Source organism: Mauremys reevesii, unplaced genomic scaffold (assembly GCF_016161935.1).
Source record: "Mauremys reevesii isolate NIE-2019 unplaced genomic scaffold, ASM1616193v1 Contig68, whole genome shotgun sequence".
Classification (NCBI taxonomy): Eukaryota; Metazoa; Chordata; order Testudines; family Geoemydidae; genus Mauremys; species Mauremys reevesii.
Window position 1 is genome coordinate 2,480 of NW_024100882.1, and position 15,204 is coordinate 17,683.

General features: G+C 44.5%; 1 protein-coding gene across 1 annotated transcript in view; it reads right to left on the minus strand.

Moving 5' to 3' along the window:
• Positions 1–2,545: 2,545 nt before the first annotated feature.
• Positions 2,546–15,204, minus strand: part of LOC120394579 (butyrophilin subfamily 1 member A1-like) — a 34,365-nt gene continuing 21,706 nt past the window's right edge. The window contains exons 3-9 of the mRNA XM_039518807.1: positions 14,174–14,194; positions 11,092–11,118; positions 7,681–7,707; positions 6,238–6,258; positions 5,370–5,390; positions 3,694–3,720; positions 2,546–3,274 (exon numbers count right to left, since the gene is read on the minus strand). Of these exons, the coding sequence (XP_039374741.1) occupies positions 2,748–3,274; positions 3,694–3,720; positions 5,370–5,390; positions 6,238–6,258; positions 7,681–7,707; positions 11,092–11,118; positions 14,174–14,194 (671 nt within the window). The 3' untranslated portion in view covers positions 2,546–2,747. The remainder of the gene's footprint in view (positions 3,275–3,693; positions 3,721–5,369; positions 5,391–6,237; positions 6,259–7,680; positions 7,708–11,091; positions 11,119–14,173; positions 14,195–15,204) is intronic.

Here is a 15,204-nt window from a genome sequence, read left to right on the forward strand (position 1 = left end):
TCTAAACTAAACAGTTGTAGAGATATTATCACATTCTCAGTGGACCCACCATGCTGTGACCTGCAAGCTAATGCATCTGAAATCCTCTGGTATTGTCCTCATGTTGTAATTATTGTGTATTGCTCATGAACCTCCATATTACTGTGTGAGCCCCAGTTTGTTGCAGTTCCTACAGGTTTTGTCCTTAAACCGTCAATCAGTTGTGCTGTGAGACTGTTTTCCAAATGAAAGCACCCAGTCTGTGTTAGCACTGTCCATTTTGCGCTTTCCGCTTGACTGCCAGTTTGTTTATTGCTCAAATCACATGATGTGATTGCCGCTCCATTGATATAGCACGTCCTACCACATGTTGTAGGGTCCAATCAGCCTCAGTCAATAACTGTTTTGGATTCCTTCATTTTGCTTATTGCACAATAACTCTCTAAACTGGCCATACTCTGTTAATATCATTAAATCAGCCACATATTCAGGAATTGTTTAGTTTTATTTTTAATTTTGTTTATAAAATCAGAAACACTCTGCAATTGCCAGTGGCTTTGGTAAGAGGTGATTTTGGAGAATTTCCATAATCTCAGCAAATGTTCTGTTTGCTGGTTCAGCAGGAGCTGTCAGGCTACACAACAGGTTACAGCCGTTAGTCTGCATTACACTCAGGGCTGGCTCCAGACCCCAGCGCACCAAGCGCGTGCTTGGGGCGGCGCGCCACGGGAGGGCGGCAGGCGGCTCCAGTGGACCTCCCGCAGGCATGCCTGCGGAGGGTCCGCTGGTCCCGCGGCTTCGGTGGAGCATCCGCAGGCACGTCTGCAGGAGGTCCACCGGAGCTGCGGGACTGGCAACTGCCAGAGCGCCCCCCGCGGCATGCCGCCCTGCTTGGGGCGATGCAATTCCTAGAGCCGCCCCTGATTACACTAAGTAAAACTGATATAATTTTGCTGAACATGTCATTAGCTATCACTAAGGTTACAATTCTGGAATGGAGGTCACATATTCCATGACTTTCTGGGTCCTCCAGGAAGGGCTGGAGCAGCTGTCAGTGTCCTGCAGTCAGCCCTGGTGCCACCAGAACATTGGTCTCTGGGCTGATGGAACAGCAGACAGGAGTCAACCCTGAGGTCGTCAAAGCCAGAGGGCTGATGGACAGAGCAGCAGTCCCCGGCCCCTGAAGCAGTGAGACTCTTGGGGCTGGAACAGTGGTGGTCAGTCCCTACCACAGGAGCAGCAGTGGGGCTGGAGCTGCTGCTTGAGGTTAGCAGTGCTCTGTTAGTCCCCTCACCTCTGGGGTATTTTTAGTAAAAGTCAGGGACAGGCAGTGGGCTTCTGTGAATTTTTGTTTATTGCCCAAACCTGTTCCTGACTTTTACTAAAACACCTGTGACAGAATTTTAACCTTAGCTGTCATGCTCTGTTCCACTCTCCCACCACAGCTCAGGGAGGACTGACTCACTTTATCAAAGAAATCAATTTTCCTCAAACAGCCAGACATTTACAAACCTTTCTCCTCCCCGCACAACCCCAAATGATCGGTTTTCTCACAATCCCAGTGGCTGCAGTTTCCTTTTAGTCTAGGACTCTGCAGTTATTCTCTGTTCTGCAATACGCTGGGATTGGGCTTCCCTCGTTGTTACCAATCATTGTGTCGTCTGCTCCTTACAAATACAAAACAATATTAAGAAACCACACAGGCACAGCGGATTCCAAATAAACAAGTTTACTAAATCTGCACAGGCCTAGGACTGTACATATTGTGGCTCTGACTAGTTTCTGGCACCTTCTAGTTCATAGACTATGGTGACCACAAACAGAAGGCTCATAGACTATTTAAAAGGATATTGCTCTATTTCTACAAACTATACAACCGATAAATAAAAACACTTAGTTTTTAAAAGGCTTTTGGCCAGTTTCATTGGTCACAGTTTCCTGAATGGAGGATCAAGAAGGTGCCCAGTCTAAGAATGGGCTGAAGGGTGGTAAATGGATGGTATGGCCGAGTTATTATAGTCAGATCCCCATCTAAGTGTTGAAGACTCATGAGATTCCAATCGGAGACAGGTGAGAGCAAGAGGTCTCAGGGTGGGAGCTCTCAGAGGGACTGAGAAGGGGTCAGAGGTGCAACTGTCTTGTAATTATGACAGTAACTCCTGTATGGCTGTGTAGAGGGATGGGGAGTATTTGATATTCCTTTACCCTGTTGTGTAGCTACACAGGCCAGTCACAAGCCCTACATTAGTTATAAGTTTGGTGGTGGAGGAGTTTCCAAGAGAAAAATGACTGTGTGAGACAGGATGGATTTTTCTCACATTAATATCCACCCAGCAGCTCCCACTTTGTCAGTTTTTGTCAGATATTTTAAGGATTTTCATGCTGGGTAATGGCAGCTGAGCTCTTGAAAATCTTGAAAGCCTAACTGTGGAAACTGATTTCTATTGAAAATCTATAACACAACTATCCTTTCCTTAAAAGCGTAGTCAAATAACACTATTTGCCAGAAGTAACAAAAAAAATAATTTGTTGTTGAAAGCAAGTAATTAAGATGGCAGCTCCCAAAGTGCAGAGTAAAAACTACAGTTCAAATTTTATTGGAGAGAAACTAGCTGTCATAGGTTCACAGCCATAAAATGAATAACAGTGCTGTTTTAGAGATGGCACCACAGAATTAATATAGAGGCAAAATGTAATTCAAATTCATTGATTGGAAATTTGATTTCAAAGATACAGTGGGATAAGTGAGTGGTGGTGCCACTTTAAACTCATTCATCTTCTCTTATAGAACAAATTCTCATTGATGTTTCTTTTTGGGAATTTTTGAAGAATGGATAAACCTCTCCTGAGAATGAACAATCATTAAATGTGAACAACACAGACATGTCAGTTACATTGAAAAAGGTCACCTGATTGTCTTGGTAACTAAGGTAAACTCCAATTTTCTTGGGCTTTTTTTGCACCTCGACCCGGGTCCATGGATCAGTTTTTGCCCAGTAATCTCTCCCACTGAAACCCAGAGCCCAGAATCTCTCTTTAGGGGACAGGGAAAGTTTTCCTTTTCTCTGTATGGATTCTCTGGCCACTCCCAGGTCCCAGTCATTGCTGCTCACAACCTCCACCTCCCAGTAGTGCTTTCCAGAAGAGAATCCTTCAGAGCCCAACACACAGACAGTCGAATCGAACCTCTCTGGAGTTGATGGAACATTTTGAGGTTGGGCTTCATGAGTAAATTTCTTATCCCCAGAAATGGAGAGGTTTGGGTGAGCTGTGCCTGCATCAAGAGTGATGTCATCTGCAAAGAGAGAATTTAAGAAACCCATGTCTAATTGCAGTATAAACTGAAACATGGGTGATATGGCTTGTGGGCCAATTCCTGCTATACTTACTCAGGCAAAGTGCCTACTGATAAGGGGTTTTGTTCTATTCTGACAATTTGGTTACACTAAAATATTTCAGAGATATGATATTTGATTGAACAGGACTCAAAAATGGAAAGAATCCTGGAATGTTTATCTTATTGATACTTAAATATATTTTGCCAGATTATGATATAAATTACACTGGTTGAAGAAACCAAATGAAAAAAGCCTGAGATAAAATGGAGTAGGGCCTCAGATTTCTTCTCCATGATAGCAATATGTTCTGTTTCTAGTTTTTTTTAAAACTATGAAGATGATTTCTTATTACCAGGAGAAATGTGTATTCTATTACCTGCGTACTTGTGAGTCTTTCTCCACTCTGAAATGAAAGTGAGAAACAACACACATTGAATTCAAAGAGGCACATACTGCTGATTTTCTACCTTTGGGCAGCAGAAATGTCCCAGGTTGAGAATGACTAAGGATGTCAGACACAATACAGAGTGATGTACTTGTGCAGAAAAGAGAAAGTAAAGCACATTAATGGTACACACACTCTGTGGTTATTGTACTGTTTTGGGGACCATTTGTGGCTCTTGTGGAGTCACCAGGTCTATTCCATACTTCACTCACTCCTCAGCTTGAGACAGAGACAGCAGATCACTAGGAAATAGGTGTGGTGAGGCTTGCAGTGTGGGGGATTGCACTGTCTCTCCCTGGAGCTGTTGGCTTCCCTGCTATGAGAGAGATGAAAATGGGCTACTACAACAAGGGAGATAGGAGAGGAATACAAGAGAAAGCCCTGCTCCCTCCAAATAACCAAGAGGGGAGTGAGTTTAAGGGTGGTGAGGGGATGAGTGGATGAGACATAAAAAATATCATTGCACAAAGATAAAGTAAACAGATGTTTGTGTGATAATGTTCTACCTTTACTTACTGATATTTCAACTGGGCGACACCCTTCAAAGTCTAATTGGCTTAGATCTGCCAGCTCTGTGGGATTTCAGATGACCCCTAATTTGCAAGGACTATGGGATTTCCCCATAAGCCATAGGTTTTCAGCTGTTTCTTTGGGGTAACCCCACTCTGATTGGCGACCTGCCCAACTCCTTTCCTTGCAGCCAATCAGAGCTGTTGCACATACTGAGAGGCAGCCTCTTCCCTCAGCTAATGAAGAAGCCTTCTCCCTTCCCATCTCCCTGTACCAAAAAGGTGGAAGAGCTCCTGAAGTCCTCAGCCCTTTCATCCCTGTGCCTGCTAGGAAGAAGCCAATCCATATTGGCTCTGCTACTTCTCTCCCCTCTAGCTCCACCAAGCCCCTTAGGTCAGGAGTGGAAGTGAAGAGATTCTCCCTCTACCAGCCCCCAAAGATGTGCATGTGCACCCCTCAGGCCTGGCCAGTGTAACAGGCTTTGGAGGGGCTCCTATATCCTTCAGATTGGCAGGAGTGTGTGTCTTGCCCTCCCCAGACCTCAAGGGAGGCAGGAGGGTCGTGGTGGAGAAGACAATTGCCAGCTACACCAAAAAATCAGCAAGGGTAATAGACAGTTCATATTTTGAATGTGGGATACTCACAAACAGTCACTGTCTCAAAGGGTGTGATTCTACTGCCATTGTTGATGTCACTGGCAAATTCCAGATCACATCATTGGAGACACATTGTCAGGGCCTAACACCTTTCAAAGACATGTAAGAATTGATTTGGGGTGAAATTAATCTCTGGACGGAGAAAGTGCTAGGATTATGCAGCGCAAGATACTCATGTATGCCCTATTTTGAAGGGATAGGTGGGGTTTTAGTAACACATAGCCCATTGCATAAGTGAGATTTGCACCCAATGGAAGCAGAAATTGGTCTGTAGCATTCACCTGTCCATCCTAGCAAATGTTATCAAAATAATATTCTAACAACAACAAAGATCCTTCAGTTCCCTTATTTCTAACTGTGAGAACTTCATTTCTATTTGCATCACTTTTCCACCATGGAATTGAATAAACTTTTACATTCAAAGAATCAACACATACTTACTCAGTTCTACTTGGAGTTCATCTGCAAAGAAAAAAAATATTCTTTTAATTCACACACTCTGTGGATTTCAGTTGGGTTAGCTAACAGATATTTTGCCTCTCCCCAGAAGCTTCTAATCTGATACCTCACATCAATTATGTTGCAAGAATCCAAACCAGACTCATCCGCTTACTGTAAAAAGTACCAATAAAACATGTCACTGCAATAAAAAAAATACTGAGCATTGTCATGGCTTTAGAGATGCTACACACTGCCTCTTTCTGGAGTCCAAACACAATGCATGAGACTAATTAAAAGATTATTAGGAAAAATATTTTTTCTCCCATACCTCTAACAGGGAACACACAGTTCTTTATAGATGTGTTACCAGTATAGTCAGTTTAACAGAATTATACTGAAGAAGAACCAATTAAAAGTTACCTTTTTTTCTGTTTTGATAGTCCTTTCTTCTTGCAGTCATTTGTGAGTGCGTGTGTGTAATAGGTTAACAAATACTCATGAACGTTACTTTTGAACAACTCCCAAGCCTTCAATATGAAACACTCCATATATTCCACTGCCAAACACACTCCCAACTGTTGTCCCTATGCCCAATACTCAACCAGACTTATCTCCCCTCCATGACGGACTTCTGAGTAAACCTCATCCCATGAAGAGGAAATCCTAAACCTTCTCTTAGCATGGGAAACTCTACAGACTCCTTCTCTTCCCATGGAAATTGTTCTCACAACCCATCACTCCCATCTGATAGACCCTTTTCATTGACACTCTGACAATCATCAATCTTTTCTGTACTGATAGTTCCACATCTCCACAAATATTATCCATCCAGACATCATCAAAACAAGAGAAGTCAATGGGACTTAACCATTTTCTTTCTGGAGTCTTCCTGAAAAAGAAAAACAAATAGAAAATCATGTGCTTAACCCTGTACTTCCAGTATTGTCTCCAGAGCACATAGAAATAATGTCATAGCCAGAAGCAAGACAAGGATTGGTAATTTATAAAATATAATAAGTACAGAAATAGTACAATGCAAGAATCAAAGCCAATGATACTTGGATACCATGGCGGATTCCTAGATTCCAAAGCCAGAAGAGACCACTGTGATTATATAGTCTGAACCCTGGGATAAGACAGGCCACAGAACTTCCCCAAAATAATTGTTAGAAACCCTTGGTAAATTTTTCAAATGATTAATTACTCTCACCATTAAAATGTACTTCTTATTTCCAGTCTGAATTTGTCTAGTTTCACGTTATAGCCATGTAACCACATTATACCTTCCTCTACAAGATTGAAAAAATGATTAGCAGAGAATGGTATAAGTTGAAATTGGCCAAATTCAGACAGGAAATTAGAGCCGACTGGGAATTTTTTCAATGAAATGTTTTTTAGTTGAAAAAATGCTGATTCATCAAAATCGAAACTGTTTGAGAAATAGTGTTTTGTTCACTGAATCTGTGAATCAAAACACTTTTTATAAAAGGTTAGAGATTTTAAAAACATCCCATTTCAACATTTTTGTACTAAGAAGTTTTGCATTTGAATTTGAAAGTAAAGAGATTTATTTTGTTTATAAATTTTAGTAAATATACACTAAAACGGTTTTGAAAAAGGAAAACACTTCAAAATATAAAAAACCCAACATTTCAAATTTATCAAATCAAGATGTTTCAATTGACCTAAAGTGCCTGGCAGGGGTAGGGGACCTTTGGTTTGTGAACCATTTCATGATTTCAACTGTTCATCCTGATTCAGGATGGAAAATTTTTTTGAAATGTTGAAAATTCTAATGGGACAGGAAAACCATTTTCCACCTACCGCTATTAATAACAAAATACAATAAAAGGGAATACATTGATAAAGAGCTGTTTGGCAGATGATACAGTTTGAAAACATTTGTCCTAGCTCTTGTAAGGTGAGGATGGAGGGCATGAGGTGAAAAGATAAAGAATGTGTCCCCACCTACTCACACAGCCTGTCACCTTTTCACCTTTTGCTAGGTGCAGGAGCGATGTTTTTCTAATAATGTGGAAAAAAATATTCATTCCCTTCTCAGAAAGAGCTGAACAGCTTTTGTTCAAAAACTTCCCAAAAGGGAAATAAAGTCTTTGGGCAGGAACATAACAGAGACCTCTCTAGACCAGAACAAGCTCTGAGCATCTGATAATAGGGCTTTATAACAGAAACAATTTTCAGCCTTCTTTCTATGTGCCACTGGTGGACCAGCTGTGATTTTAAATAGGGTTACTAAAGAATTCATTATTTCTTTACTCAAGAACACCAGAAGTTTCATTTTTTTTCTTACCTACTAGAGACCTCAAAGTCTGTAGTTCTGGGGGAAAAAGGCAGTAACAGGATCAGAAAAGTCTAATGTTGTTATGAATTTTCCAATTTCCATAATAGCCCACCCTTCCCCCACCCCTTGGATCTCTGTAATGGCCAGCTCCAGTTCCACTGGAGTGAAAGGAAAGAACAAGATGAGGAAACAATAAGACCTGTTATCCTCATTCTTACGTCTCTTCAACATAACTGGACCTTAAAGTCAATTACTTTTGCCAAGCAGGGCCATTCTGCAGATTCCCAACACAGACCCAGATTTGTCCTTGTGGTGTAGCTGCTCTATGCTCAGCCCTCAGCACAAGGCTGACAGCCACAGGAGGATTGGCCCATTGTAGGAGGATCCTCTGATAACACCGAGCCAGTATAGTGTCTGCTACACCATCCGGAACCTTGAGTCCTTCACTGGGGGTGTGTTCATGACAGTCAGAGCATGGAGAAGGGTTTATTTTCCCACCAATCCCAACTGCTGCATCAGTCCTGTGGAGCCAATGGCAGCTGTTGTAACTAGAGTAAACCTCAGGGATGGGGGTACTTGACTGGCTCAGCATGTGGGAAACTAAGAATTGGGGAAATGCAAAGCTGAACCTCACATCACCTCATTTGTACATAGAATCTCAGGGTTGGAAGGGACCTCAGGAGGTCATCTAGTCCAACCCCCTGCTCAAAGCAGGACCAAACCCAACTAAATCATCCCAGCCAGGGCTTTGTCAAGCCTGACCTTAAACACATCTAAGGAAGGAGATTCCACTACCTCCCTAGGTAACGCATTACAGTTCCTCACCACCCTACTAGTGAAAAAGTTTTTCCTAATGTCCAACCTAAACCTCCCCCTCTGCAACTCCCTGTTCTGTCATCTTCTACCACTGAGAACAGTCTAGATCCATCCTCTTTGGAACCCCCTTTCAGGTAGTTGAAAGCAGCTATCAAATCCCCCCTCATTCTTCTCTTCTGCAGGCTAAACAATCCCAGTTCCCTCAGCCTCTCCTCATAAGTCATGTGCTCCAGCCCCCTAATCATTTTTGTTGCCCTCCGCTGGACTCTCTCCAATTTATCCACATCCTTCTTGTAGTGTGGGGCCCAAAACTGGACACAGTACTCCAAATGAGGCCTCACCAGTGCTGAATAGAGGGGAATGATCACATCCCTCGATCTGCTGGAAATGCCCCTACTTATACAACCCAAAATGCCATTAGCCTTCTTGGCAACAAAGGCACGCTGTTGACTCATATTCAGCTTTTCGTCCACCGTAACCCCTAGGTCCTTTTCTGCAGAACTGCTGCCCAGCCATTCGGTCCCTAGTCTGTAGCAGTGCATGGGATTCTGCTGTCCTAAGTGCAGGACTCTGCACTTGTCCTTGTTGAACCTCATCATATTTCTTTTGGCCCAATCCTCTAATTTGTCTAGGTCCCTCTGTATCCTATCCCTACCCTCCAGTGTATCAACCACTCCTCCCAGTTTAGTGTCATCTGCAAACTTGCTGAGGGTGCAGTCCACACCATCCTCCAGATCGTTAATGAAGATATTGAACAAAACCGGCCCCAGCACCGACCCTTGGGGCACTCCACTTGATACCGGCTGCCAATTAGACATGGAACCATTGATCACTACCCGTTGAGCCCGACCATCTAGCCAGTTTTCTATTCACCTTACCGTCCATTCATCCAGCCCATACTTCTTTAACTTGCTGGCAAGAATACTTTGGCAGACTGTATCAAAAGCTTTGCTAAAGTCCAGAAATAGCACATCCACTGCTTTCCCCTCATCCACAGAGCCGGTTATCTCATCATAGAAGGCAATTAGGTTAGTCAGGCATGACTTGCCCTTGGTGAATCCATGCTGACTGTTCCTGATCACTTTCCCCTCCTTTAAGTGGTTCAGGATTGATTCCTTGAGGACCTGTTCCATGATTTTTCCAGGGACTGAGGTGAGACTGACTGGCCTGTAGTTCCCTGGATCTTCCTTCTTCCCTTTTTTAAAGATGGGCACTACATTAGCTTTTTTCCAGTCACCCGAGACCTCCCCCAATCGCCATGATTTTTCAAAGATAATGGCCAATGGCTCTGCAATATCATCGGCCAACCTCGGATGCAGCGCATCCGGCCCCATGGACTTGTGCTCATCCAGCTTTTCTAAATAGTCCCAAACTACTACTTTCTCCACAGAGAGCTGATCATCTCCTCCCCTTACCGTGCTGCAGAGTGCAGCTGTCTGGGAGCTGACCTTGTCTGTGAAGACAGAGGCAAAAAAAGCATTGAGTACACTAGCTTTCTCCACATCCTCTGTCACTAGGTTCCCTCCCTCATTCAGCAAGGGGCCCACACTTTCCTTGACTTTCTTCTTGTTGCTAACATGCCTGAAGAAACCCTTCTTGTTACTCCTAACATCTCCGGCTAGCTGCAACTCCAAGTGTGATTTGGCCTTCCTAATGTCACTCCTGCATGCCTGAGCAATACTTTTACATCATACTTGGCATTGAGTCTCCTACTCCTTTGCTGTAGCCAAAAAAAAAAAAAAGGTGCAAAAACGAGTTTCCCCAGATCCCTAGAGGCCTTAATGCTCCTGAAAGTTGGATTCTATCACATAGCAGGCGATGCTACTGCCATGTTTTATCTTTGATCATAGAAACGTCAGCCTGAAAGGGACCTCAAGAGGTCAACTAGTCTAGCTCCCTGAGTTGAGTCAGGGCCAGATAAACCTAGACCATCCCTGACAAGTACTTATCCAACCTGTTCTTAAAAACCTCCAACAATGGGAATTCCACACCTCCTTTGGAAGCCTACTCCAGACCTTAATTACCCTTGTAGTTAGAAAGTTTCTCCTAATATAGAGCCAGAATCTCCCTTATTGTAGAGTAAGCTCATTGCTTCTTGTGCTACCTTCAGTGGACAGAGAGAACAATAGATTGTCCTCTTTATTAAAGCCTATAATATATTTCAAGACTCTTATGAGGTCCCCCTTCAGTCTTCTTTTCTCATGACTAAACCTGCCCAATTTTTTTAAACCCTTCTTCATAGATCAGGTTTTTTAAACGTATTAGTTTTGTTGTTCTCTTCTGCACTCTTCTTCAATGTGTCAACATTAATGCTGACAAAGAGGTTTAAACCATGTGTGTGTTTGAAGAAAGCAACTTTCTACAATTAGCAACTTAATCCAGCAAAATAGTTTGAAATTAGCAACATTGATGAATCTCCAGTTCCAGAGGGATTCACTCTATTAAAAGCTCGGCCCTCCCATAAAGCACCTCCTTCTGCTGCAGTGGCACATGTCTTTAACTGGCATACAAAATATCTATTTGCCTTCTCCTTTCTCTTCTCTCCATATGACTGAGTGAGATTTGACCCAGCTGAAGGGCAAATCGGATTCTGGGAAACCTTACCTTCTTCATAATGCTTTTCTTTCCTACCTATATGCAGAGAAAGAAAGAGAGAACATTTATCATTGGTTAAACAGGCGTGTTTCTCATCTCCATGTCAACATACATACACTCTCCCAACATTCCTGATCTTGAACTTATTCATGAGGTTAATGGCAAATTCCAATCTGACACCCATGTGAAGTCCATTCTAAAAAATTCCCAACCAGACTCAGCTCCCACCTGTAAATCTCTCCCTGTTACTGCAATGGAGGAAATGCTGATCACTACCACTGCTTTAGAGATCCTATATGTTACCTATTTCTGGAGTTTGCACTTTGAAGTTTTGTTTTGACTGTTTAAAAAAATGAAAACAGAGAATTTGTAGTTAGTGAAATAAAACAATTTCCTACTAGTAAAAAGAACAGGAGTACTTGTGGCACCTTAGAGACTAACAAATTTATTTCAACACATGCTTTTGTGGGCTACAACTCACTTCTTTGGATGAGCTGTAGCCCATGAAAGCTTATGCTAAAATAAATTTGTTAGTCTCTAAGGTGCCACAAGTACTCCTGTTCTTTTTGCGGATACAAACTAACACGGCTGCTACTCTGAAACAATTCCTACTAGTGTAATTTTAACATTTAATTTTAACAAAACCCTCCCGCCTATCCCAACTCTTACCTTGCTATGGACCTGGACCGAGGTGGATTCATCTCCCAACACCGCCACTCCCAGGGCAAGGGATTGGGGCTGCCGGTGGATCCCAGCCCCGCTCATCCTTGGTCTTTGCCTTAGCCCTGGCATGAGCTGGACTCAGCCCGGGCTGCTGCTCTGCTCCCCTCTCCCCTCCCCTGGCAGGAGGCAGCACAGAGGGGAGGAAGAGGAGGAGGAGGAGGAGGTGATGACAAGCTGAGTAGGAGCGGCCCGCCCGGGCGCCATGTTCTCCCCATCCTCTACAGCCGGATCAGGGCCGCGCTACTGGCTCCCACCTGGGGGGTGGGGGTGGCCGCTGACTGTGGGAGAGCAGCGGGGACAAACTGAGGAGGAGCGGCCCGTCCTCTGCAGCCAGGGAAGGGCCACACTACCATCTCCCGCCGCTCCTCCGCGGTCAGCAGCCAACCCCCACTTCCCCCAGGTGGAGCCGGTAGCACGGCCCTGACCTGGCTGCAGAGGATGGGCCGCTCCTCAGCTTGTTCGCGCCACTCTCCCTCGTCAGTGGCCATCCCCTGCCCTCCCAAGTGGGAGCCAGTAGAGCAGCCCTGCCCCAGCTGCAGAGGACAGGCCGCTCCTCCTCAGCTTGTCTCTGCCGCTGCAAGCCAAGGAGCGGCCCCGGGCAGGGCTCCCACCGCTCTTCCATGGTCAGCGGCCACCCCCACTCCCAGGTGGAACTGGTAGTGCGGCCCTGCCCCACCTGCAGAGGATGGGCTGATCCTCAGCTTGTTTATGCCGCTCTCCCACTGTCAGCGGACACCCCCGGACCCTTCCAGGCAGGAGCCGGTAGCACCTCCCTGCCCTGACTGCAGGGGACGGGCTGCTCCTTGCCTTGCAGCAGCCGGGACAAGCTGAGGAGGAGCGGCCAGTCCTCTGCAGCCAGGCAGGACCACGCTACCAGATCCCACCTGAGTCGGGGGTGGCCGTTGCCTGCGGTAGAGTGGCGGGGATATGTTCTCCACTTAGCTGGCTCCCTGCCCCACCGTACTAGGTGGCAGAACAACAGGCTGGTTACCGCCCCCCGGGGCGGTCCAGATCCAGCCTGGGATGCCGCTTCAGGTATGAGCTGGGGCCCCAGTATTATGCCGCCCCATATATTTTGCCGCCCTAGGCACCTGCTTGTTTAGCTGGTGCTTAGAGCCGCCCCTGGCTATTGCTATCTCCTCCTGTGGTGTTTCCTGCAACAAATAGCTTCTGTGCCTAGGGGCAGGTCTACACTTAAAAGGCTGCAGCTGTAGCACTGTAACGAAGACACTCTAGGCTGGTGGCAGAGAGCTCTCCCGAGGGTATAGTTAATCCACCTCCCTAAGGCTATGACTACAGTAGAGATCATACAGCTGTTCAGCTCTAGCAAAGCAGCTGTGCTGCTGTAAGATTTCAAGTGTAGCCTCTCTACACCAACAGGAGAGAGCTCTCCCATCGACATAATTAAGCCTCCCCCCGTGAGCAGTGGTAGCTATGTTGGGGGACACCAACACCCCTGAGTGACATAAGTTATGCCGACCTAAGTGGTAGTGTAGACGTAGTGTGAGAGGTAGTAGCTATGTCAGCAGCAGAAGCCCTCCCCTCAACAGAACACTGTGGATAGGGGCAGGTTAGGTCAGTTTAACTATGTGGCTCAGGTGTCTGGATTATTCACACCACTGAGCTGACCTGATCCATCATGTAAAGTCAGAATCCCCTATAGCCAATCATCCTGATACACACAAGCATCATTCTGAGCCACAGAAAGTTCAATTTATGGTGTTCCTGGGCAGGGACTTCTGTGACACTGGAGGAAGGGGAGAATCAGGCTGTGTCTGCCCACCTGGTGTACCTCTAATCCTTTAAGTGTTTTGCTGGCTCAGATGGAGAGGATGACTGGGGCTATGGCACTATATGAGTTCAGTTTAGATGATAATTCTACTCAACCAGAATAAGTGAAAATCCTTTCCCCATTTGCTCTACTGTCACCCTGTGATAAATTCAGTTGATAAAGTAAAACTCCTCTGACTTATTTAGTAAAATGTCCAGCATATGGGCTGCAGGGGAAGCAGACCCATTTTCTCTGCCCCCTGTGGGGCACTGTACACACCAAGGGAGCAGGGAAAAAGCAGTGACTGTGTTCCCCTGAACACAAGGCTTGAAAGTCTGCCACATGAGAGGGAGGGGTATTTTCTTCCTGCTCATTCACACTGTGCACCTGCACCAGGGCCAACAGAATCTGCTTCTTGCCCCAAAGGCCACATGCCTTCCTAATTAACCGACTGTGAACTGATCTGGATGGAAAGAAAACCCAGCAGAAAACAAATGGCTGCATGTTGAGTAGTGACATCTGAAAGTAATTATACGGGATCACTCCCAGAGCGTTATTCTGTTTGGCTGTCAATGTACAGAAAGCATGGAAACTTACCCTCCATGTCTTGGACATGGTCTGAAAGAAAAATCACCAAGTTATCTTTACAGTTTTCTCACAGACTTTGTTTTGAACAGAGATGCAGTTCCCAGCGTGAAAAATTGCTGCACGTGTAACCCTCATCCCACATTGCTTAGCCTTTGTATTCTCCCCCACCCTTTGATTAATGGTCTGATCCAGCTCCCGTCGCTGGAAATGCTGCAGAATCTTTCATCACAAAATACAAGTGTAAAATGCATCTCATACCTACAAAAACACTAAGCCCCCATCTCCCTGCCACAGGGACACCAAAATCCCACTGTCTAATACAGAAAATTGCAACCAGTTCCAGACACACTGCAGGCTTCCACCACCCCCAAGCGTGCAGTGTTACCCAATCAATGGGGGGAGGGCAAAACCTGAACAGATTTTAATGAAATTCTGATAACACTAGCTGATGGCAGGAACCGAATCATATTCAGTAAATTTAGGGGTAATTCTTTCTTTCTTACCAGCAAAATTTTTATTTACTAATCTTAGAAAAAATATCAGTATGCAATCTTTGAACTATAATGTTAATAAACCCTTCAAATTAACTTCAACTTGTGGAACAATTCCCTCATTAATCACTGCACTGTGTGTTTCACTGAAAACACTTCTGATTAATAGACTATGTTGGGAGGTAGCACAGGTGAGATGAAAACCCACATCTCATTGCAGTCAATCCTCTGCCTTCAATTACATTAAAGCACAGGTGAGTCTGAGGTTAGAATTTATCCCTCTCAGTGTAACTGCTAAAACAGGAATGAACACTTACTCATTTCCATTTTCTGTGAATCTTCATAATAAAAAACAATATTTTCAATGTGTGCATATTTTTCCAGATTTGGTGGATTGTTTAATGGAATTTTGCAGAAATTAGTAGAAAATAAATCTACTAACCAATACTATATCCCTGTTAACCAATTAGAGGCAAAATTTTAAGTAAAAATAGGATCAAAAACATTTGGGAAGGCTTTTGATGTTGTTGTTGTTGCTGTTGTTGTTGT